The 26309-nt window shown below is 36.0% G+C and overlaps 1 protein-coding gene across 1 annotated transcript in view; it reads left to right on the top strand.

Moving 5' to 3' along the window:
* Positions 1-26309, top strand: part of LOC148948841 (liprin-alpha-1-like) — a 137189-nt gene that overhangs the window by 6014 nt on the left and 104866 nt on the right. The window contains 4 exon segments of the mRNA XM_089094746.1: positions 12546-12904; positions 15444-15545; positions 21379-21618; positions 23331-23654. Of these exon segments, the coding sequence (XP_088950872.1) occupies positions 12647-12904; positions 15444-15545; positions 21379-21618; positions 23331-23654 (924 nt within the window). The 5' untranslated portion in view covers positions 12546-12646.

Below are 26309 nucleotides of genomic sequence, written 5' to 3'. Positions count from 1 at the left end.
TATAAAAACCTTATATGCCCCCAGGGCATAACTTAAAACTCTTGCCCTGAGGGTTGTGGGGGAGTGTCCTCCTCAAAAATATATTTTCTAACTGGAAATCAACTATGCTGAAGAAAATGGCTATCTCAAAATTTTGATTGGATGTGTTTGGGGGATTGATGGGTGTGGGGGGAGGGCTAGTTGTTTCTATGACAATGCCTTCTGTAAAAACCTTATATGCCCCCAGGGCATAACTTAAAACCCTTGCCCTAAGGGTTGTGGGGAAGTGTCCTCCTCAAAAAAATATTTTCTATCTGGAAATCAACTATGCTGAACCAAATGGCTATCTCAAAATTTTGAGTGGATGTGTCTGGGGGACTGATGGGCGTGGGGGGGCTAGTTGCCCTCCAATCACTTTTGACTATTAAAAAGGGCACTAGCCCTTTGAATTTCTTATCAAATGAGCCTTTTTTGAAGTTTCTACAACAATGCCTTGTATAAAAACCTTACATGCCCCCAGGGCATAACTTAAAACCCTTGCCCTGAGGGTTGTGGGGGAGTGTCCTTCATCAAAAACGTATTTTCAATCAGGAAATCAACTATGCTGAACAAAATGGCTATCTCAAACTTTTGATTGGATGTGTTTGAAGGAATGATGGGCATGGGGGGGGGGGGCTAGTTGCTCTCCAATCATTTTTGAATATTAAAAAGGGCACTAGAACTCTCAATTTCCGATTGAATGAGCCCCCTTTGAAGTTTCTACGACAACCCCTTCCATATGAAGTGCCTCTGGAAAAAAAAAATATAATAAAACATTGGAGCCATATGGCCTTTACTATAGGCAACGCTACAGCATTGCCTCTGATAGCCAAAAGTAGCTAAAGTAGAATTTTACCAAATTTTTCGTCATTCTTATTATTGGCTTACAAATAAAGTAAACATACCACTCAATGACTTTTTATGCTCTTTCCAAATATAATAATCATTTGTGTTGGAAATGGATTTTACCCCCCCCCCACCCCTATATATACCAATTCAGGGTATATATTTGCTCATTATGGGGGTATGGGTAAATTTTATTTCTGAGGTAAATGAGAGTTAAGTTTAAACTTTCTCCCCCACCCCCCTAATGTGTCAATATATACCCTGAAACTAGTGATTCTTAAGTTGCCCAGGTAAGACAAGATATTTATTTTTAAAGATGAATATTTATAGGCTATTTCAAAAAATATTTATTGAAAAATTTCAGTTGACTAGAGAATACTGGCCCTTTTAAAGAAAGCACTACAATAAAAGAAAGAGTAAAATTATTTGTTTCGTAATTGGTGCTCTTTCCAAATTTAATGTTTACTGATTTACTCTGACAATGGACCCTATCCTATCTCCTAATGATTCCAGATATACCCCTAAATAGTAGCCTATATTTGCATGAGCATTCTTAACCTGCCAACAGCATTATCTCATTGCAAAAGAATTAAGATCAGTTGTATAAATATATAATTAAACATGATACTAAATGTATAGCCTATAGACTATGCTAATGTCTCAAAACTCATTGGTCCTGGTAATGGCCTGGACTGATGCCATAAGTATAGCCTTAAAACAATGAGATCTTGACAACTCTAGTAAATAGGTTAAGATATAGGCCTAGATTAATAATTGATTAAAATATAAGTTAATGTCAATAATTGCAAGTGTCTTTCCTTTAGAACAAAGATCTGATTGCTGCAATACTTGATGAAACAAATACTGGCTTGAGACAGTCTCTGGTACTTGTGTCTTATAGCCACCACACTCAAGTTCTGTCGAGAAGTCAAGTTTGGTTAATGCTAATGAAGTAAAGCAAAATTTGATGAAAATATAATACTTTATCAACAAAATTATGACAACTACAACAGAGAATTATGTAAGGGGGCTGCCCAGACTGCGTTATATTAAATAACATAACCTAACCAAAATACCAACTAAATATTTAATTAAAATATTGCTACAATGTAGTTTCCCACTGAGCCTAAGCTAATATTTTGTGGTATAAAGACCATGAAAAATGGTTACTGTCTCATGTTTGCAATACAAGATCTTGAGTGTGGTGGCTATAAGACAAAAGTACCCAGCCTCCTTCTAAATGTATCTTGAAAAGACACCTGGGGGTCATTGTAGATGAAGAACTTAACCTAAATTCTACAATCACATCCAAGTTGCAGATGCAAAGGCAAACCAAATCTCTGCTATTATCAAGCACACAAATAGAAGTAGATCTCCTTTATTTTTAATTAAACTTTAGAAGACTAGTGATACTCAGATTAGAGTTTAGAATATATATTGCCATTCTTTGAAAGGCTATTGATAAACAGACCAGATGGCTCTCAAAAGACATGCAACAAAATGTATGAAAGGGTTTAAAGACAGAGTATACATGTCAACTATATAACCTTAAGCTAATAACTTTAACATACTGTTGACAAAGAGGTAACATAATAATGATCTACAAGCTGGTGCAGTTCAACAGCAAAGAACTTCAAACCTGTTTAGTCATCAAGAACCCAAGGTCCTCCAGAAGAAATTGTGTTTTGCAAGAATACTAACAGAAGAATAAGAAACCATTTTTCTTGAACCATTTCAGCTAAATTGCGTGGAATGGTCTAAGCAAGATGAAGACAGTTTTGTAAACCAAATTGGCCTGTCAAAACAAAACACATTAAAGAAAATAAAATGTAGAATAGGTATTTTTTAAGGCCAACAAAAATACAGTATATAGTAAACAACTTAAGAAGACAATTGCTTCCCTTCTTTATCAATAAAAGAGAAATCTGGAAAGATACACATTCGTGTTGTAAAATCACTGTAAAGTAAAAACTTGGTAAGTAAAATTGGTAAAATAGCCACATTTTTCATATCATATATATGTTATTTTTTATTTATTTATAAAAGCACCAAATGCAAGTAAAATAGTGGTGTGTAACACTTGGATAACTTAAAATTAAAGGATTCAAATAACATTTTGTCTTCAGTTTGTTTTTCTTGCCAATTTAATTTCATTATTTTTTTCTTGCTTGTCATATACCAATCCTGCTTGTACCTCTTTCTATCTTTAAAAATCACAGAACAAGTATAATTTATATTACTTTTTGTTGTTTTGATAACAAGAGACTGAAAGTCAGACAGACAGTCTTTTAAACTGGGCAATATAGCTATATACAAATATTACAAAACAAATTTTATGGGGGTCAGTAAAATTACCTTCAAATGCATAATATACCCAATTTTACAATGATCAATTTTACCAGTAACAACAATAATCACATTCATATTATGCGAATAAAATGTATAAAAAACACAACATAAAAAAAAAAGCAAAATCCATTGGACTTACATAGTTTGGGCTATATGCTTGCACATTAGGGCGTGGGGGTGCGGGTAAAGTATTTGGACAGCATGAAGTTAGAAAACAATTCTTACTTCAAAATATGCAGAATAACTATAGCTAACACATTTTGCATGTAGACCTGCTAGACTTTACCTCCCCCATGAACTTGCAAATTTGCTGAATTTGCCAATCCAAGTTGGATCACCTACAGCACATGATGAATGAGGTCTCCCCTTCTTTCATGTGTGTATCTGAGACCAACCTGAATTCTAGCGTAAGTGATAGTAAGATCAGTATTCCTAGTTACACTCTGCTCAGGCTGGATCGCAGAAACCCAAGAAGCTCAACTTTTGGTGGAGGTGGTGTTACTATGCACCTTAAAAATAACATCCCTTTTTTGGCACTTTCGATTCCTTGCAATAAGGAGGTGCTTTGGGTTAAAGTAAACCTATCAAACAAATCATTTGTTATTGGTACAGTCTATAACCCACCAAAGATGAAAACATTGAACATCTGGAAGATTGCTTGGGATCTGTGAAGCAAAAGTTCCCTAAATCAGGTATAATAATCAAAGGAGACTTTAACATTCATCATGTCCCCTGGCTGAAAAGTTGTAACACTGATGCAGAGGGCTTAGCTCTGCTAGACCTGAGTCTTTCCTATGGCCTAGAACAACTTGTTGAATTCCACACTTACATCAGCTTTCATCAATCATCCAGGCTTGATATCTTCTTAACTGATCATTTGGATTCCTTTAGTGGTGAAAGCTATCCTTTTGCCAGCAACCATGTGGCAGTTATAGCACATGGAAATCTCAAATTACCTCCACCTTTAAAGCATGAGTGGATCATCAGGCAGTATCACTGCACAGACTGGGATGATCTGCAAAACTTCTTATTGGCAAAGCCATGGAGTATGTTTTTAAAACAAGCCCCACATAAAGCAACAATAATTTACGAAAAAGCAATTACAGAGGTTATTGAGCAATTTGTCCCATCAAAAACAGTAAAATTCTCATCTCAAGATAATCTACAGTTCAATGATGGTTGTAGAAAGGCAATCAGGGCTAGAAAGAAGGCTCACAAGAAATGGTGTTCAACTGAATCCAACAAGGACCAGGCTGCTTTTATTAGCACTCAAAATGAGTTTGTTAAAGCTGTATGTCAAGCTAGAACCGATTACAAGCACAAGTATGTAGACAAACTGAAAAGTGCCCCTGCAAAGTGGTGGTAGAGGGTTGTCAAAGAAGCCCTACTGTCATCTAAATCAACATCAATTCCATTTCTTCATGTTGAAGGGACAATGCTCCTTTCAGGCCAGGAAAAGGCAGATGCTATTGCACAAGCCTTTTCAAAGGTCTCCCAACTTGATGAGGATGGAGTCTCCCCTCCTTCTTTCCACCACAAACAGATGCAAAAATCACCAGCATTAACATAACTACTAGGAAGGTGCTCAGAATACTAAGCCAGCTGGATGTCACCAATGCTTCAGGACCTGACACGATTCCCAATCTCATACTTAGAAGATGTGCCCCTGAACTTGCTGGTCCTCTTGCCTCTCTATAGAAAATGCTTTGCAGCAGGATTATCCCCAAAAGCCTGGAAAACTACTCATGTGGTACCTGTTCCAAAGGCAGGGTCTGACCTTACTAATGTAGGATCATATTGTCCAATTAGTCTGCTGTCCTGCATAGGTAAAGTTTATGAAAGCATCATTGGTAAGACCCTTTACCAATACAGTCACATCTGTTGTTGGCAGACATGCAATTTGGTTTTTGCAGAAAACAGTCTACATTAGAATGTCTGATTGCACAGTATCAAGAGTGGGTTGAGCTCCTTTCTCAGGGACACAACATTCACCTTCTCTCCTTTGACATTGCAAAAGCCTTTGATTGTGAATGGCGCAAGGGACTTCTTTGTAAACTGAAAGCCTATGGAATTCATGGTTGACTATTTGACATGATTGCTGACTTTCTTTGTCAAGGATCATTGCAAGTTGTCCTTGATGGCTTCATATCAAAAGAACACCCTGTTTTATCAGGAATACCACAAGGAAGTATTCTAGGGCCAATTCTGTTCTTGGTGTTCATAAATGACCTAGGGGACAACTTTGTGAAAAAAACCTCACTGCTTTGTGGATGACACAACAACAAAACCATCAATCACAAAAGGCAAAGATGCCAGTGAACCCCACAAGGAGCTTCAGGCTGACCTGGTGAAAATTGAGGCGTGGGCAGATGCATGACTTGTAAGTTTTAACACATCGAAAATGAAAGCTCCTAATTTCTAAGGTGTGTAGTATGAGGGTTCACCCTGATTTTGTCTTCAAAGGAGAGGTAATAATGCAAGTTGATACACTGTGTCTACTTGGAGTTAATTTTTCTTCAGATCTCTCATGGACTGAGCATCTCAGTAAAATTAGATCCTCTTGCATCAAGAAATTAGGAATCATCCTAAGATGCAAAAGTCTTCTCCCTGATGATTCTATTCTGCCACTTTTCAATTTATGCATCAGACCTGTCATGGAATTTGCATGTCCTCTCTTTGCTGGTGCACCAAAAAAGCCACATCACTCCACTCCAACATATTCAAAATAAGGCAGTGTGTGCAGCAACCTCTGGCAACCCAAAAGGTAAAACCCCACAGCTGATCCAGGAATGATTCAATGTGGTGTCCATGTCGGTTTTCTATAAGTACTTGTATAACCCTCCATTGGGGGAGCTATCAAAGCTCGTTCCTGATAAAGCAAAGCCCTTGTGATCAGCTCGCCAAAGTACAGCTTGTCAGGACTACCTTGAACAGGGTACTTCCCACCAAGAATATCTGAAAACGAGTTTTGCCTGGCAATTGGTTGCCATGTGGAACAGATTGCTGGCAGAGGTAATCCTGAAAAATCCTTCCCTTGACATGTTCAAGAGAAGGTATAACAAGTACCTCAGTGTTAGAAAATGAGATAACTACCAGGACTAGCAGCAAATCATCATTTGTGATGGAGCTGTGAAGCCTGTAATAAAAAAAATATATAGCCCAAATTATATAAGTTCAATGCATTGTGTCACTTGTTTTTGTGGCTATGAAACTGGTTTTCTTAGATCTTACATTCACATCAAGAACTTGTTCTGAGTGTGTTCTGAATAATTAACTAGTACCTAAAATTCTTTAAACCCAAGCAAAACAAAAAGATAACATCAAAATTAACAGAATTAAAAAAAAAATTAAAAGCCAAAAACCCAATTTCAAAAGTGAGCCACTCACAAATGTCTACAGTTAACAAAAACAATGTTGTTCAATCATTTTTAAAAGTGAAAACAGAAAAATGTGTTTTAAAGATGCATCAAACCATTATTTTGTGAAACTTTTTCAATCCAAATAGTCAATATGAGTTCAAAATAATAGAAGTTGGTCAAGGAAAACTCCAAATAAGCTGTATGAATCCTCCTGCAAATCTTATGTTCAGGAACTGGAAATTCTTGGCATAACCCTTTTGAATATCATATTTTGAACAACCAAATATTATCAAGAGGATATACTGTTTATTAGCCTAGGTAAATTTGGTGTAGGAAAGAAAGTAGCAGTGGTTACTACTGCAGTTTTGTAGCTATGAAAATTGAGTTATGACGAGTTCAATGTTTGTTCATAAAATGGCCAATAAGTTAACATGGTATTCACATGATGGTATGGTGGAAAACCTTGTTGATTATTTCATTATAAGCCAAAGAGTAGCAGGATCAACATACAATACTAGGTTATATAGGAGTGCTGTTATTGATGTTAAAAGTAAGATCACCATCTATTGGTGCCTAGCATTAATCCAAAGCTTAAATTTAAGAAGAATAATCACCTTCTGGAAAGCTAAGATGCGAATTTGAGAGAAACTTTCTAAAACTTGACAATGTAGAACGTGTATGGAATGATTTAGGAAAATTGTTTTTGAAGTAACAGAAGGCATATTTGAAAGAAAAATTTGAAACACAGCCAGGAATACTATTGATAATGCTTATTAAATTTAGTAAAAAGTATACTAGAGAGGGAGAGGGACTTTTACCAGAAAAATTTGAGTGATAAATCAAATGAAAATAAAAGAAATGTAAGGAAAGTGGAGGAAGCAATAAAATATGAATAAAAGAGGTGTAAAGTGAAGGCCATGGATAAAATTGCTGAAGAGATGGAAGATGCAGCTAGACAGTAGCCAATAGTAGTAAAGTTATGTACTGGCATGTTAGAAAATTGAGAGGAAATAGTTAATCTGGACTTGTCCCTGCTAAAGACATTTGGGCCACAATAAGTGATAAGGAAAGAGATAAAGAGGACATGGACAGAGCATTTTGAAAATGTGCTACAGTGCGTTAAAGTTACAGGAAAAACATGAAGAAAATCTACAAGTTTTTGAAGCTTTGGAGGTACTGAAGATTATGAAATGATTTTTGAAAAATGGGAAATAGGCTTACCTAACAATCTTAGTAAAAATTTAATTAAAACTTTCTGTAAGAAGGGTGATAGGAGTGAGTGTGGTAATTATAGAGGTATTAGCCTGGTTTATGTAGGAAATAAATTACTTAGTATGATACTACTTTTTAAACTTAGGGATCCTGTAGATAAAGTTTTGAGAGAAGAACAATGTGGTTTTAGGAAAGGGAAAGCATGTCCTAAACAAATTTTCAATCTTAGTTAAGAAATTTAGAAGTGTCTGAGTCATTAGACCCTTTTAACCTCAGTTTTATAGATTATAAGCAAGCTTTTGATTCAGCTCATTGAAGACTTTTAGCAAAGGTCCTTTCCTTTTATGGTATACTAGATAAATACATGAGGGTGATTAGTGTTATGTACAAGATTAACATTGCTCTTATTAAGGTATGGAAGTGAGGATATTGGATGGTTTTGCATTGAATCAGGAGTTAAGTAAGGTTGCATTCTATTCCCATTTATATGGATAATTTTGATGGACTTTGTCCTAAGGAGCACAGCATAGGCAATGGGAGATCACGAGATCAAACAGGGAAGTACAACTCTCTTAAACTGAGATTATATTTATGATTTGGACATCCTAGATGAAAATGTTAGCAAAATGAATTAATTTCCTTATTTTGCACTTCAGAGCAAATTAAGATCAATCTTGATCTGTTAATTGCTTCATATTTGAAGATTTGAAGGATTAAACATCAAATGCATCCCACTGGTACTTAGAGCGAACAATTTCAAGAGGTTTTGAGAGTTTAGGGCACAAAAATAGGTTTCAAAATTAATGTCAAGAAGACTAAGTTGCTAAGACTAGGAATACATGTCAATCAAGAGGTGATATTGTGTAATGAGGAGGTCAACCAAGTGGAGAGCTTCACTTACCTAGGTGGTATTATTGGTAGAAATGGTGGGCATTGTGAAGATGTTAAAAGTAGAATAGCCAAGGCCATGGGTGTTTTTTCACAGTTGAAAAAGATTTGGAAGAAAAGGAAGATAAGTCTGTAAGATAAGAATTTTGGAAGCTACAGTGGTCAGGTATGGTTCTGAAGCTTGGGAGCTCTAAAAGACAGAGGAGAATTTATTAGATGTTTTCTCGAGAAATTGTCTATGGGTTTCATACTGTAAGTAATAAAAAAAAATGTGATTCAATCTTTCTAATTTTTTGCTTTCTAAGGCTAGAATGAAAGAAAGATTAAAATAGCTAGGAGACATTCTACAGGTGAAGTATGACAGATTGCCAAAGATTGTCTTTGTTGGTCAATCATTTGGGACCAAAAAAGCAGGTCATCCCTAAATGGGGTAGGAGGAAGTCTTAAGGAAAGATTTAATGAACATTGGGAGAGTGTAAATAGGGAGACTTTGATGATATTGGGATGGAGGACGAGTGTGTATAGTTGTGTTGGCCTCAGGCATATACATGTTGCAGTGATTTGTTCTCAGTAATAGTAAATTTTGGGACCATTTGGGCCTTTTATCAGAAAAATGCCCTTTTTGTAAATTTAGCTTATTTTATCTTCAATTGCAATATTTATACCCTAGGCCTAGCTGTTACTATGAGAATTCCTGAAAGCATTAATTAATCTAAGCCTGAAAATATAGGCAAGCAATGAGTTATAAAGGTTAAATTGAGGGTCAAAAATTTGCATAGAATACTGGGTAATTTCAATTTGAATCAGTCATCCATAGCCAGAGGGTCAGAGCTAGGTGCTTACCTCTGCTCAAGAATTTACCCACAATGTCTTGTGCATTATTGAATTAATCTTGTGTCTGATTTGAAAGTGTAAAGTTGTGTTTGGAAATAGTAAGCTTTTTTCCTACTTTTGACTTTTCTTGACTATCCTAGAGAGAGGCTGAGATTAGATTAGTTTGGTATATGTTGAGAGAATCCTGTACCAAGTAAGATATATCTCTGAGGAAAAGAAAACAGAGTTTGTTTGGAACATGACACCCTTGGCCTTTAATATGGTATCTTGGGTCATTTAGTGTGGCACTCACATTCCACAGGAAGTTCACTTTGCAAACCACCACCAGTTGTAGACATCAGTGCTGGAATAAATTGTAGAAACCTTGTGAAACTGCTTGATTGTATTACTGTGTAACAATTTATCTCTTCAAGTGTATACTTAAAAAACCCAGGTTACAAAACCTGAAATTATACAATCATAAACAAAGCCAAGCAATACATAATGGCAAGCAAAATGTAACAGCACACATACACAAAATGCTAGCAAGCAAGTAAGAAATATTACATCTCCCTTCTTTTTGGAAGAGCTTGTGAGTCATAGGTTTATTCTTGATGATGATGTGACTTGTTGACCACTCTTTATAGTAACAGACTTCTAAGACTGTTGTCAACTTCAATCACAAAAGGCAGAGAGACCATATTGTTTTCCTGTGCCACAGGGACTGGCAATTTTGGCATGTTTGCTTGGCAAAAGTGCACATTCTCTATTTAGGGCAAGTCTGGAGTGATGCCGTGAATCATGTAGTGACGAGCTGCCAGTGTTTGAGTCAGAACTCTTTTCATCTGTAGTCACAACCTTCAAGTGCTTACTATTCCAGCAATATTGTTTGTTTGCTTTCATGTGTGCTACATATGATTGTGGCACCTCTGCTTCTCTGAGGACTGTTGCAGGCTTCAAAGTTTGATTGTTGGACTGTGCTTGAGCTTGTTGGCCTATCTGCAGTGGATTAAGGCTTTTGGTATGTTGATCATACTACCATTGCTGTCTTTTCCTTTCTTTATTCCTCGAGGACATGAATTCCTGTATAGGTATGATTTTTGGAGACAAATACTCAATGGTGCAGGGCACTGAAGATCTCAAATTTTTACTCATTAGCAGCTGGGGAAGTTAGACCATTGTCTGGTGTGTTGTGGCACTCATGGAGGGCAAGCTAAAGGTAAGTTATCAATTTCTTTGATCATGGTCAAATTTTTCATGATCATGGTGGAGGAGTACCAACTGTTTTCTCATCAAGCTTATTGGACTGGGGATGGTTTGGGCTAGATGTGTTGTGTTGTATTCCCCACTGTCTCATGAAATCCTTGAATGTTTCTGAAATGAATTGTGGGCCATTATCAGATGTGATTATCAAGGGTATCCTGAATCTAGAGAAGTTAGATTTCAGCTTCTTCATTATGAGGTTTGTGTAAGTATTTTCTCCCAGCTCATCAGCTTAAAAAAAAATCGACTATAATAATCTACTATGATCATGTAGTATCTTCTGGATGTGTAAAACAGATCAGTGCCAACATGCTCCCATAGGTAGCTGGGAATATTGTCATGAAGCAAGCATTCTCTTGCATTTGCTGTATCATAACTACAGCATGCATCACACTTCTTCTATTGCCTGAATCATTTTTAGCCATAAAATGACTGATCTGGCTTGCTTTTTGTCTTCTTGATACCTAGGTGTGAAGCATGGATGCTCTTCAATACAGCTATTTGCATGCTGTGTGGGATGACATGACAGTCATCTTTCATGATTGTCTCATCAACAACACTGATATTACTTTTTACTGACAAAAATTCAGCTATGGATGTTGGAACTATGAATCTCTAGAGGCCTTGAGGTACTAGTCCATTTTTGGTTCATTGGATTTTCCAAAAATATATAGCTTTACTCTGCCAAATCCCTGCAATACAATCTGCCAAGATTCTGCCTTTTCTTTTTAAATGTGCTCTCTTCATTCATTGAGAAGTTTTATTTAAACCAGTTCATCCAAATATAGTAACTATACCCACTTTCATGTACACATCCATTTGATGCTTGCTGTGGTACCTACAAATAATAACTTCTAGTAGGTTGGAGTATGTGTGTAGCAGACTGCAAGGTTATGAAACTCAAAAAGGGCCAACTAGCCTTCCTTCTGGGCTTGCTGGCCCTTCTCTTGGTACATGAGGTATTGTGCTGCTGGCATGTTAGCTGTTGTAGGGTTTTGGAACTCTGTATTTTGCCAGTAAGTGATCCAGAGTCTCATTGTATTTATGACAAAATTTGGCGAGCAGTTAATTTGGGGGACTTTTAGGTATCTTGCTGGTGCAGGCATCGGGGTTAAGCCCTATTGCATTACTTATTATTCAGTGGTATAGTATTTCGTGGTGGTGGTATTTCTCCCCTTATCACAAAGAGAGACTGAAAACTTCTCTGTCTGGGGCAAGAAATTCTTGTTAGTTTTGCCAAAAATTTTAAATGATTTTTAAATTCAATCAGGTTACATGACAATAATAATGCAAATAACTGCAATTACCAATATCTGTTTATTTGAAAAAAAAATATATATATATACAACCCCACAGGATTTAAATATAATTACAATGTTCAATTGCAAAAAGTTGTGCATTAATTGTGGTAATAAACAATCTTTATTTTTTCTGGCATTTTTTTCTAGACTAACATCTTATTTTAGTTTTTAGTGTTTTAGGCATTTTCTTTATTTTTTTTTTGTCTTTTAGGTATTTTCTTACAAACTCAAAAAGTATTCATGAAATCTCATAGAAACATACTCACAAATAAATATGCAATTCTAGAGATATCTTTTCAGTCAAAATGTATGGCTACCCCATAAATGCACTGAAAGTTATATAACTCCAAAAATAGACAAGATAAATAAGTATATATAAAGCTGATTTGCAACTTGAAGTCCTACTTCACAACTTTGACTCCAAAGCACTGCCCATTTATTTTGTGATAATTTTTTTATTGCCACTTTCCTATATGGTTACTTTCTTACTTTTTAGAAACAGCCAGACAAGAGCAAGCCAATGAAGAAGAAAATATATCTGAGCTAGAGTTGTATTATCAATTTCTTGCCTAACAGAAGAAGATCAAATATCCAAAAATGTGGAACATGATGTGTGATGTAATGCCTACAATAGCTGAAGATACAATCGGTAATCGTGGGTCAACAGCAAGCACTGGCAGTGCAGAAGATGCTAACTTTGAACAGCTTATGGTCTCAATGCTTGATGAACGAGATAAATTAATGGAGACATTAAGAGAAGCTCAGGAACGAATTCAAGACACTGAAATCAAATTAAATGATGTTGAAAAAGAAAGGGATTCACTCTACAGGCAGCTAGCTTCAAATATACCTCAGGTAATTTTAGACTTTGGAAATTAAATCACTCATCAGTCAATACCTGAGCACACAGGGTGAGACAGGGTTAGTTATCACTCCCAGAAGATTGGTCTAAAATATGTCTGAGTGTCAATTAAATGACTTTTTTTGCAAGTTCGCTGTTTAATTTAATTTGAGATTTATTTTATTATTAGTCTTGATCAATGAAATCTAGTTCTAAATCTGAAAATTAGCATAGACAATATTGTTAGTTTGAACTAAACAAGCTATTTTGTTTTGATTTTACTGTGTTTCAGGCAATATCTCCAGAAAATAGATATCTTTCTTCAAATATGTTGAAGAAAACACAATTTTTTACTATTAAACTCTTCTGGGATTTTTTTTTTTAAAGAGATATTACACTTGGAAAATGTTAACGAATGGTTCAAAAATGTTGAGGGATCATTAGAAGATCAACTTTCATTTTGATGGCTTTTTTTAGGGTTCTGAGAATCAGGATTTTTTTAAGTATATTCTAGTGTGAAAAGAGGCTCTGTTCTCTACCTACAACAATATTGTTTTCTACCTAATAAAACTCAGGCCCACATAAGCAAACATGAGCAAAATGTGTATGCTCAATGTAAAAACTTGTGTCTCATACCTTACATTAAGGCATCTAAAACCAACGTACAAGAATGTACACTCCTCATAAAAAAACCTTGTGTGAGGTAAACATTAAGGCATCTAAAACCAACATATAAGAATGTACACTCATAAAAAAAACCTTTCATGAGGTATACATTAAGGAACAAACTAATAAAACTATATTTGTATTTTATTCTGCACTGTGTTAAGTACAACTTGGCCCGTTTTTTTTATTTGTTTAATGTCAAAACTCTTATAAGTCCATTTATTACACAGTGAAAACAGATGCAAACGTCTGGATATTTCGACCACATATACAGCAGTCGTCATCGGGAGAAATACTAAAGCATTAAAATCAAAACTAAATTATTCATACAGAACAAAATGTGCATACACAGTGCAGAATTATTAATTTGTTTGAACTAATCTCCTATTTCATTACCATAAAACAGAACACGAGATAAAGGTTGAGAAGCTTTTTTAGACACCTTAGTAGCCCCTTCCAGAAACCTTGTTTAAGTCAGTAATTTTGAGAAGAAAGCAGTGACATTCAAAGAAGACTGAAATGAACCTAAGTTCTTAGAAAACACTGAGTGGATTGTTGCTTTCTATACGATTATTCCTTTTCTTGAAATCTTTTTTCTTTGCGAATTTGTGCTTAAGCAGCATTAACTCTATTCGAACAAAATAATCTATTTGGCATTTGGCAGTTTCTTTCAAAACGCTTTTTTAAATTTTTGGTTAGTATGGGCTGTGGTTCGCGTCTTACTAAGTTGCAGTAACTGCTACAACCATCATATTTCAGAGATAATTTCAAACAGGAAAAAGCCAAAGGCTTTTTTTATTTGGAATAGTAAAAGCTGAACCTCAGAGACCCAGGCAGCTAATTAATTTCAGTTTACTATTATTATAAACTTACATAAACACCATTTATACAGAGTTATACCAATCTTTTATGTAATTAAAAATGAAATCCTATTTTGTTTTCATATGCTAGTTTGTCAACATTTGTTACTCATGTTTTATTCGAAAATGTAGTTTTTAGAAAAAAAGGTTTTATTTTCAAAATTTTTGTTGTCAATTACAAAATGTTTCTAAATACAGCAACTTCCTTTTAAACAAGCCATTAAACTGATCTCTATGATGTTCCAGCGTCCCGCTAGCTGCAGAAAAAACAGAAAAAAGATGCCTTCGTTGCAAAATATGACAACAATGAGAAATTTTCTTGTTTCTCAAGTCAATGGATTTTCCTTATTGTTCAAGCCAGTGGGCTGTAAACTTCCTTCATAGGGGTTTCAGGGTTCTAATGGTGTACTTTGTAGTTCGATCTGAGATTATTTTTTGAAGTTATGGGATGTTTTATTTCTTAGCATTGGACATGATAATCTCTTACTAGGTTGCCGCTACCGCCGCAACCCTTATCTTTCTTTTATTTTGTTCACTTGAGACCATGTATATATTTTTTTTTTATGTAATATACCTGTGTTCAAATAAAGTGTCAGATTAGGTTGATTAAACCTAATATAAAACTTCTTTTAAATTTTCAGGTATTTCTCTAGTGTTAACTATAAAATTAGAATTGTTGCTCAGAGACCATAAATATTTTAGCAGTTTACGTAATAGCTTTACAGATTTGGAACTGAGAACTAAAATAATATTACTTGAAAAAATTCTTTTGAGATATTTTTAAGTTACTTATATGTATTTAAATTGCTAAGATACTTATATAGTAATTTTAAACTGAGAGACGAAGTAAAATTGTTTTATCTGTGTGCCTTCTATAATGTTAAAAAAGATATCCTTTTTATAACTATACCTATTTTGATTCAAGAGTTGAATTGGTGCTGAAACACTAAATTTTATGGTGCTGAAACACTGTAAATGCAAAGTGGCAACCAAAGCAGGTGGCCACTCAATTGTTCTTTTTTTATAGGAATTTGCCACACTGTCAAAGGAATTAAGTATGACAAGAGAACAGTTGTTGGAACGAGAAGAAGAAATATCCGAATTAAAAGCAGAAAGAAATAATACTAGAGTAAGTACAGCCATAAATGAATTGTGAAGAGGAAATTTTCTCTTAGAATAACAAAGTTATGTTTTTGCAGGAATAAACAACAACAAAACTGGTCTATTTAACAACTGAAATTAGAAACTACGTTGTCATTAATGATATCTCACCTATCTTCTGTTAAGATGCCTGAAATCAAAGTTCATGATTTTTCTTGTTCCCATTTTCTAATTATAATGGTTGACGCTGCTCTGTGAGGGGTACTTATAGTTTTTAATTCTGATTAAAAACGTGGAAAAGAGTTAAACTTTCTTCTCTTATTATTTTATCACAGGTGTCACTCTGGAAGTGGCAGTTGTAGTTTTTAACTCTGGTTAAACACGCGGGAAAAACGCTAAACTTTCTTATCTTATTGGTTTTCCATGGTAGTCACCCTGTTGTCACTACAAGTGACACTGGCAGTAACATTTGTGGTTTTTAATCCTGGTTCAAAACGTGGGAAAACGGTAAACTGATGTTTCTTTTTGGTTTCCAATTGTGACTACTGCAAGTGGTAGCTGCAGTTTTTAATTCTGGTAAAAAACATGTTAAGTATTAAACTGTTTTTTTCTGATTCGTTTTCATGTTCGTCACTACAATTCGGCTGCCGTCAATCAAAAGGCGATATCTGACATAAACTCGATTTTACAGGAGTACGAAAAAACAAGAAAAAGTTTGAAGCCATAGAAAACATGATAGGAGGTGCCTGTTTTGCAAAAAAATACATCAAACCTTGGATTCAGAGCAATAAAAATTTTTTTGTTAAGTAGAAACTAGAACATTACTTTTCGTTATCGAGATAGTGAACATACCGCATTTTACCCTGAAAACAAAAGGAGGTATCTGAACGAGCGCCACCTTAAAAGTCCTTATAATAAAACCGAGATTACCTTTTCACGAAACGACATTAAATAAAAGCGAAACGCAGTTTCCAATGAGTGTGTTTGCTTTCCAGCAACATCAGCTCTGTCATAATGTAGAATAACCTTGTTTTCAGGCTGTTGTTTGGTATTGGTCTTCGATCGCTTCTATTTCGGGAAAAAGCTCATCTCAGAGGACTACGTTAAGATCAAGTAAAACTACTGCACAAGCGTTTCCACAACATTGAATTCGTTCAATTTTAGAAAGGTAATAAAGGTGATATTCATTTATGTTATAAAAAAAAGAAAAAAAGTCTACGTTTTTTTACTCGTCTTCTGGTTCACAGCCCTCGAATTCGTCAACCAAGTCTTGCACGTTGGCTGTGTGAATGTTCTTCCAGAAAGACTTATTCCGTGTGTCTGCAATGTGGGGTACAAGTTTCATCTGGATGTTGTTTTTTTTGTCCCTTGAAATCCCCCTTGGAACCGACAGCTTCTACGGTAAACCTTTTCCTGGATCACTTTTGGCTTTCGCTGTCATAAAATCTACAGCTTTCAGTTAGTCGTCAAAATCATATCGATAATATAGTTTCGAGTCTTTCTTCGTGAAACTTGCCTCTAAAATCTTTCTAAGTTGAATATCAACTGACTTTTTCCCAGACTTCTCATTCTTCCATTCGTAGATATCGCTTATTTGGAGCTTTTTAACTCGGGTATTTTGTCTGGAATCCTGCATAACCTTTTTCAACTCGGGAAAGTCCTCAACAACCTGCTTCGCGCGGATTTTCTTCTCTATCACTCCATGCAAGCTGTCAGCTGCCATGTGTGTGTGTCCCTTTGTCAGGAACTTGATGGAGATCTTCTCTGGACCCCATGATTCGTTTACAATGCGCACAAACATGGAAAAGATTATCCAGTTCTTGTTCTGTGACGAGCAGTTATCGGCCCAGAATGTAAATTCTTTTGTATCCCGCAACTCATCCACAAGACCAAAAAAAGCAGAGGCGACAGCATCCCCGGTTCTACCATATGTTGCTTCGTGCCATACTACACAGTATGCCACTTCTGGTGACGAGCCGGTGCGAGCACTAGAAAGCGGTGGAACAAAAGTTTCATTGAAACACACTAGCCTGCTTGTGAAATGCAATTCTTTAACTGCTGGCTGTATTGGGAGAATTAGGACTTTTTGAATATCAACTGTAAACACTGCCTTCTCCTCGCCGTGTGCGTGATCAGCATCTTTGTCAAGTTCTCGCCTAGCTTTTTCTGCCTGGTTTCTATGCTCCAGTTGCTTCTCCCTTTCTTCGTCTGACACATCTTGCCTGGAATCCTTTATTTTGAACAAGTCACAGATTTTACATACATCTGACCTTGGCATTTTGTTTGATATGTTCATTTCTTGCAAAACCTGAAGGTAAGAACTCTGACTACAACGCTGCTCGGGAAACTTTTCTTGAAAGTCAGCAAACATAGCTTCAAACGTAATATCTCTTGGGATATATCTCACATACGGACTGTTATACCTCCTTTAGTGGGGCTGACACGGCTTGAACGATTCTATATGCATGCAAATAGCTTCGCGATCCACATCCACCTTTCTAGCACCTCCTCTTTTGTCTGAAGAGGAAAATCCAACGCCCTGGGTCTTTAGCTTTCTTGATATTACCTCGATGAATTTCGGACTGATGTATCCAAAAGTTGAAAGAAACGTCTTTTGGCTCACTACCAACAAGAGTTCTCCAGCAGCAATATGTAGGCGATACACGAAACTGTAGTCTCTACATTTTGTACGTTTCGAGTATTTCACAGTGATTTTTTTTTTGCGCTTAACTAAAAAAAACGACTTGATGTATGCAATTCTTTCTCCCTGGCTTAATTCTTGAAACTTGTCATAGATCTGTCTCCTCTGATTAATTGCAAATTCTTTGCACTTTTTCTTACACTTTTCGGGGTTGCACCCATTCTCTCTGAATAGATGTTTTCGCTTTTTCTTTTCAATCTGCTTTCTCCTTTTTTCTAAGACGTGGGTCTTCTATTTTGTCACAAAAGCAGGTTCTTCAACATCTAGTTTTTCTTGTCGTTCAACACTGGCGATAGAGACTTCACTCTCAGGTAATAATGAGATAAGCTCGCCTTGTACATCAGTACTTTGTCTTGCTGCTCTTCGAACACTAGCACCTGTAGAATCAGAATCTTCTGATTCTCCATCTGGCTGATACTCACTTGCTGAGTTGTTGGTCTCCAAGTCATCGTCTGAATCAAGTAAATTTTTATGTAGGTTTTGTCTGGTATCTTCGTTAATAGCTGCATGACGGTTAGATTGAGTGGACAAGTCTAAAACTATTCCACCGTCTCTTTCACTAAACTCACTCATATCTGCATACATATCTTCTGTAGCGGTATCATTGTTTTACGCACGCATTTCTGTCCCCATATCATAGTTTACTCCAATGTTCTCAGTCTCAACTTTTTCCAGCCAGTATTTGATAAATTGTATGCTCTCTAATTCAGGTGGAGCATCTGTTTGGTCTACTGAAAATTTTTGTGGTAATGGATGGCTTGAGAATATTCCTCTGATGGGTATTTCTTTTGGTATCACTGTTTCTTTGGGAACAATTCTGATGATTCTTTGTTTTTGGGACACAACAACAGGAGCTGCTTCCCTGTTATCCGCATGCATATCTGCTGTCGCCATTTCACTGCTGTAAGCGTGCATCTTTGTTGCCATCTCATTGTTTGTGTCTCTTTTGAGCTGTTTTGAGCTACTTTGCGCATTGTTTTTAGCTGTTTCCCTTAAAAAAAAAAAATATAAGCAGAAAATACAAAGAACAAACAGCGTAAAGCAGAGGGGTCCCGAAACTTTTTGGACCATGGGTCAGATTTCGGAAGGGAAGGGATTGCATACCGGATTAACACCTAGTCGAGCAGCCATCAGCCAGATCTCAGCACAGCCATGAAACCGCGAGAGTTTTTGAAGGTACAAATTGCAAAAACGGTGGATTCGAATGGTTTTCCCGACTGAAGGCTAGTTTTGTCTTGTTTCTAATGATTCAATTATTTGACCAGGACGGATACAATGTCAGATTTTGTTTGAGAGCGCAGAGTCATGAGAGGAGACAGATCCCCAAATATATAGATACTGCCTGAGTGCTGCAGACATGCATTGATTGCTTCTAGTGTGGACAGGGGTTGGCAATGTAAAAAAAAAAATGTAACGTAACGTTTACATGTAAAATATGATTTTTTATATTAAATTTTTACATGTAAAGTATATACCTCAGTCATAAATGTTTTCGAGGCCAAAACTGGATAAAACACTTTTGTTATTTATTACATTTTAACACGTAAAAGAAAAAAAATCCATCTAAAGTACAATCCCTGACTGTGGACATGCACAGGACATGCATCCCTGGAGTAGCCCAAAATAGTGGGTACTCTACCCCATAAACAGCTAGTGGCCCTGGCTGGGAAAGATCCTGTTTTCGTCAGATTTTAACAGAGTTCAGGTTCTTCTTAAATAGCCTCAAAATGTATAGTAGCTTACACTGCTGAATAGATAAAAATAAACAAAACATTTGCCAAACAAGCAATAATATGGTCTGACAACAGCAAACCATCTGCAAAACGAACCTCCAAAAGAACTATGACGAAAAACCTGCATCAGAATTGCAAACTAGAAACTTAAACTGACCTATCCTACTAGCTGATTCCCTTGCTGGGGTCAAATCTCTACAAATTTCAAAAGAATTCCTTTTACAGGTACACAGGCCTAACAAGCCATTTACCCTTACCTTTCTCTTGCCATCTTAAGGGCCTCTTTCAACAAGAAATTGCCACGGCTCATGATTATGCTCTTCAGTTTTACGGAATCTTTTCTTCTACATAGCCTTGAATGTGATGAAAGGTTGGCCTTATTTGGCGATATCTGCTCTTGCGCTGGAAGTAAAAGCAAAGATCTAAAAGACGATATCTGCATGTGTAGATATCGCATTTTGAGTCACAAGAGAATACAAGTTTTCCGGATAACGCCAAATAAAACTACAATATATCTTGGCTATTTTTGTAGATATCACGTTTTTGACTCGACCAACCGATAGAGCGGAGTGTCTTTACTTGGCATACGCAGAAATCTCAATTTCGCTCGTCATGTCAGATATCGCCTTTTGATTGACGGCAGCCGAACTACCACTCTTGGAGTGGCAGTTGAAAAGCGGCATAGAAAAGTGCTAAACTCTCTTCTCTTATTGGTTTCCCGTTTCTTTCTCTTATTGGTTTTTGATGTGCAATTTTATTAGTTTTCACGATAATGCAAGGGTAAAAGATTAGAAAGCTGAACAATAAATGAATGAAAGAATGAATTTTATTTCCCACTAAATACAGACAAAACGTCACTAATGGAGTAAAAAATGAAAAAAAAATAGAGCAATAACAAAAAAGAAACGCACAGGTATATACTCTCTACTCTTTTCTGAACAACCTTCTACTGGTCGGATATATTGTAACGGTTACTAATCGCTGTGTTACACTTCCAAGGAGGCACTCGCAAGAGAAATTTACAAAACCGGAAGAAGCAAGAACGCACCGTACGTTTATTCTTATCAGATAAAAGAGTCCAAAATGGAGAGAGCGCTAGCCCATGTGGTGTAACCATCGCCGAAAACAGCTGGGCCCGATTCTGTGGACTACATGAAGCTTTCGAAAAGACAAGCATACCGTCAGCTTTTTGGACTTTGCTAACAAAATCATCGATTAACAAAGAACGTGTCGACTTAACATCCCAACCAATAGGGAGACCAAGGTACATCGTGCTTGATGACGGTTTTACTATTTTGTCACCGAGTTTTACTTCAGGGGAAAGTATCGATTTGAAGCTGATAGAAATTATTGCAGGGTTTAACACAGCTATGTTTCAATTCAACTTATAATAGTTGAAACGCGACTTAATACTTTATTCTTTTCAGTTACTATTAGAGCATTTGGAATGTCTTGTATCTCGTCACGAGAGGTCACTTCGGATGACAGTTGTAAAACGACAAGCGGCATCCCAGTCTGGTGTTTCCAGTGAAGTAGAAGTGTTAAAAGCATTAAAGAGCTTATTTGAACATCACAAGGCGCTTGATGAAAAAGTCAGGGAAAAGTTAAGACAGGCCCAGCAAAAATGTAGTACACTGGAAGACGAAGTCCAACGTAAAAACGAGGAGGTATTTATTTTTAAGAAAAATTGAATAGTTTAGAGTATATTTTCAATCAAAGGCAAAATTTTTCGATATAAGGATCACTATCAAAATAACAACCCCACCCACATTTGAACCTATAGAGGTAGTCTTTCTAGACTAGTACAGTTTTAATTCAGTAATATATACTTTTTTAATTTACTTAGTATAATTGGATTAAAAGCTATAATTTAACAAAACTTCTTAGAACCCAACCTGAAATGTTCTTGAGGTACAAAGAATGTTTTTTTTGAAATTTTATTTTTGTCTGCAGATCATTAGTTATATTTTTTTTTTTTTTAACGAGTCTTATACAGCCCATGTAAAGGAAAAAAAAAATATAAATTCCTTATAAAAATTAATTATATAAATTATAAAAATTAAAAATTAGAAGAAGAATTATAAAAAGTGTAAATTCCTTTAGTAGGGTTTTTGTAATCATTTTTATGGTTCTGTTGTACAATACTAGCTGATGTCGGTTGCTTTCCTCTCTTAATGATTAATGGATAATTTATTCATTTTAAGTGTATCGCTGTTTTTTAAGCTTTTTTTGATGTTTTTGTCCTGTTTTGTTTATTAACCCTGAAATTTAAATTCTAACTTTTGGGCTTGTGATAGCGGTTTTTTTTATGAATAACTTATCATTTTCCTATTTTCAGTTTTTCAGTGGTGTCAATTTACGAAAATTAGAGGAAGGGGGCATTTCTTTTTTTAATTTTTTCAATGAAAACACCAAAAAATGTACTCATATTTTCAATGAGTTTATCAAAAAGTTTATTTTCCAAAATCTAGGGATGAGGGGATGTATACTTTTGGGTGGCAAAAATTGATTTTTCAAAACCTATGGGGGTCGGGGGAATTTATTTTTTAATTCTTTCAATGAAGATGCCAAAAATAGTTTTTTTTTTCTGATATCAGGGTTGCCACTTGTAGTACGAAAATTCTATTTTAGCACTATTGTATAACGTATACGGCCGTCCAAAGGTAAAATACATGAACTATACATGATACAAGTATATACATGAAAAGTCACTTTCCGAGTTAGATATACCAGTGACTTCAGCTCAAAGAAGAGAATCGAAGGGTATATGCAAGAATGTCCTGATAAAATACCGTGCAAAGATTTTTCTGGCGAAAACACGTATCTGCGGCATTTTGTCCCGTTTGCCAAAGTTGAAAAATCGACATTTAGCAGTGTCAACGAACCTGGGCATGGATTTTAATTGTATAATTGGAAAGGATATTGTCTAAAACCACACCTAACAACTTTTAACTTCAATCCTGTGTCTAATGTAGGGCCACGGGTGGGAAAAAGGCTGCAAAACTTGAGAAACTTCGAAGACGATTTTCTCGGAATAATGAAAAGTGTAAATACGCGTTTTCACATTTGGACAACCGTTTAGCACTGTAGCACGGACTAGAGTTTGCTAAAGTAGCACGCAAGTGCTATCTTAACACTATTATAGTAAATTTTTTGACTAGGCACCCAAAATCGCTGTGTAGCATGCACATTCGGGCAATTGTACCACTTTAGAAACTGACCGTGTTGGCACCCCTGCTGATAATGCCACTTACTTGTGTTCAGTGTCGCCTATTCGCCAAAACTGTGGGGGGGAATTTATATTTCAAATTCTATGGAGGCAATTTTTTTATTTTTCCATAAAAATGCCAAAAAAACTGTTTTTTATTTTTTTTTATAGTTGGCGCAATACAAAATCAAAGAAGCACCAGAAAGTGAGCAAGCTGTTATGACAAATGGCATAATTGGAGAAGAAGGTGAAGCTAAAATCATTCAGCCAGAATTCAAAACAGATATGGCTAAAATCACAGACCTTCAGATGACTGTCGAGAAGCAGACTGTTGAATTAGGTGCTGCACAACGACGAAGTACAGAGCTATCGAACAAAATATCTGATTTAGAAGAAACACTTTCACGAAGTCAAAGAGAAGTTAGTAAATTGCAGGAAGCTAACATGAGGCTACAGAGGGACTTGCAGGAGAAAGCTGCACAGAATGAAGACCAGGTAAATTCAGTTGAGCTTGTTTTCGAGAGAATTATTTGAGATACTAATATGAGGTTACTTGAGGTTAGTATATAATATCAGGTTGCTAGTTGCAAGATGCTAATGAGAGCATGAAGTTACAAGGGGACTTGTAGGGGAAAGCTGCACAGAATGAAGACGAGGTAAATTCAGTTGAGCTTGTTTTTGAGAGAATTGTTCTAATGAAAGCATGAAGTTACGAAGGGACTTGTAGGAGAAAGCTGCACAGAATGAAGACTGGGTAAACTCAGTTGAGCTTGTTTTCGAGAGAATTATTTGAGATGCTAAAATGAACTTATTATTTAATATCAGGTTTCTAGTTGCAAGATGCTAATGAGAGCTTGAGGTTACAATGGGACTTGTAGGAGAAAGCTGCACAGAGGGAAGACGGGGTAAATTCAATTGAGCTTGTTTTTGAGAGAATTATTTGGGATGCTAGAATGAACTTATTATATAATATCAGGTTGCTAGTTGCAAGATGCTAATGAGAGCTTGAGGTTACAATGGGACTTGTAGGAGAAAGCTGCACAGAGGGAAGACGGGGTAAATTCAATTGAGCTTGTTTTCGAGAGAATTATTTGGGATGCTAAAATGAACTTATTATTTAATTTCAGGTTGCTAGTTGCAAGATGCTAATGAGAGCTTGAGGTTACAAGGGGACTTGTAGGTGAAAGCTGCACAGAATGAAGACGGGGTAAATTCAGTTGAGCTTGTTTTTGAGAGAATTGTTTGAGATGCTAATATGAGGTTACATGAGATTATTATATAGTATCAGGTTGCTAGTTGCAAGATGCTAATGAAAGCATGAAGTTACGAAGGGACTTGTAGGAGAAAGCTGCACAGAATGAAGACTGGGTAAACTCAGTTGAGCTCGTTTTCGAGAGAATTATTTGAGATGCTAATTTGAACTTATTATATAATATCAGGTTGCTAGTTGCAAGATGCTAATGAGAGCTTGAGGAATATAGGGGTGTTGCAGGTGTGTAAACAGAGGAATATCGGGTCCACCCCTCTCTAAAAATCCAAGATTATTATGATTTACCCCCTTAGGCTCCTATATTAACCCTATATACAGAAGAGGTCAATTCATCAGTTGATGAGTTGAAAGGGTCATCAGCATTTCAGAAGGTCAAGAAAGGACTAAAAGAAAGGTGCTTAAATTTAAACTGAGTAGCAGAAGTGTGTAGAATCCTAAATATATGAAGGATTTCGTCAATTTTCGTGAGAGTAGATAATAGTTGCCGTCAGAAGCGCATCCAGGATTTTTGTTCGGGGAGGGGGGGGGGTTTACTAATTTTTTTTTTAGGGGGGTGTTACACAACAAACCTCAAAAAACGCATACAAAATTTTTTGATGCCCATTTTTTTTACGTTTTTACGAGTCAAACAAACATTTCGGGGGGGGGGGTTCAAACCGGGTAACCCCCCCCCCCCCTGGATACGGCCTTGGTTGTCGTGAGTAATAAATAGTTGCCATCTCTACATGTTCCTACTAAATCATGCTTTATAAGTTAAAGTGGGATTTTGATTACATTCAAACACAAGTAAAAATAATATATATGAAATACATAAAGAAAGAAGAGAGAGAAAGAAACGAGAATATATATAGAGAAGAAACATAATTCTTTAATTTAGGCTTTTAGCAGAATCTTAATTTTGCAAATAATGAATAAGCACATGGACAGCACACTTGAAGTCTGGAAGAAATAGTTTCCTTTGAAAAAACAAATAACGTAAAAGTATTTAATGGAATTTAAGATATTTAGCTGTTATTATACTAGGATTGGATCAGACTAAGAGTGATGAGCCCCCTCCCCTGGGTGGATCAAGACTGTTTCCAAAAGTTCCAGCAGCGTTTGGGTTACACATTAGGCATTACGTCCTGGAGCTCTATATCTACTTACTTAAAAAAAAATTGTCGCTTTTTTTACAATATTTTATATATATATATATTTTTTTTACTCGCAGGTAAAAAATTACCTTTTCTTCTGTTACATTTATGGAGCATGTCATTATTTAAAAGAATTTATAATTGTGTAACGAAATTTACTTAACTAAATAATTACAACAAAAAGAGGAAGACTTAATTATTCGACATCCATACTGTGGCATTACAACTTATTACAGCAACGAGCCGCCTGAGACTAACAGTTACGCACATTACTCCCCCACCTCTAAATCTTTTCAAAGTTTCACTCCTTGCCCCCCTGAAGTTCTAATTACCTCTAAATTCGTTCTTATGACCTCCTTCCACTCCATTTTTGGATGTCCTGGTTTCTGTTTTGCCCTCAACTGGGTGACAAAATCACACATCTGGTATATCAGATGGCACAGTCTTTAGCTACCAGCCTTATCCCATAAAACATGGCCTTGCCGTCTTAGCTTTTCTTTCTTTGTAAAGCTAGAAAGTGAGATCGAAGCATATTTTTTGTACACAGTATCATTTGATATTTGCTTTTTCAAATGAGCACCTACTGAGTGTATGAATAGATTCTTCTGGAAAACGTGTCTTAAGACATGAAGGAATACATTTAACATGTCTTTCTTAGCTTTTCAAAGCGCCCACACTTCAGAACCATGCTTGACAACAGTTATGGCTGACAGTGATCATTACTGACGATTATTAATGACCGTAATA

Source organism: Artemia sp. Qi Xiang Cuo, chromosome 9 (genome assembly GCF_049724085.1).
Source record: "Artemia sp. Qi Xiang Cuo chromosome 9, ASM4972408v1, whole genome shotgun sequence".
Classification (NCBI taxonomy): domain Eukaryota; kingdom Metazoa; phylum Arthropoda; class Branchiopoda; order Anostraca; family Artemiidae; genus Artemia; species Artemia sp. Qi Xiang Cuo.
This window is presented reverse-complemented; position numbering and strand designations above follow the sequence as displayed.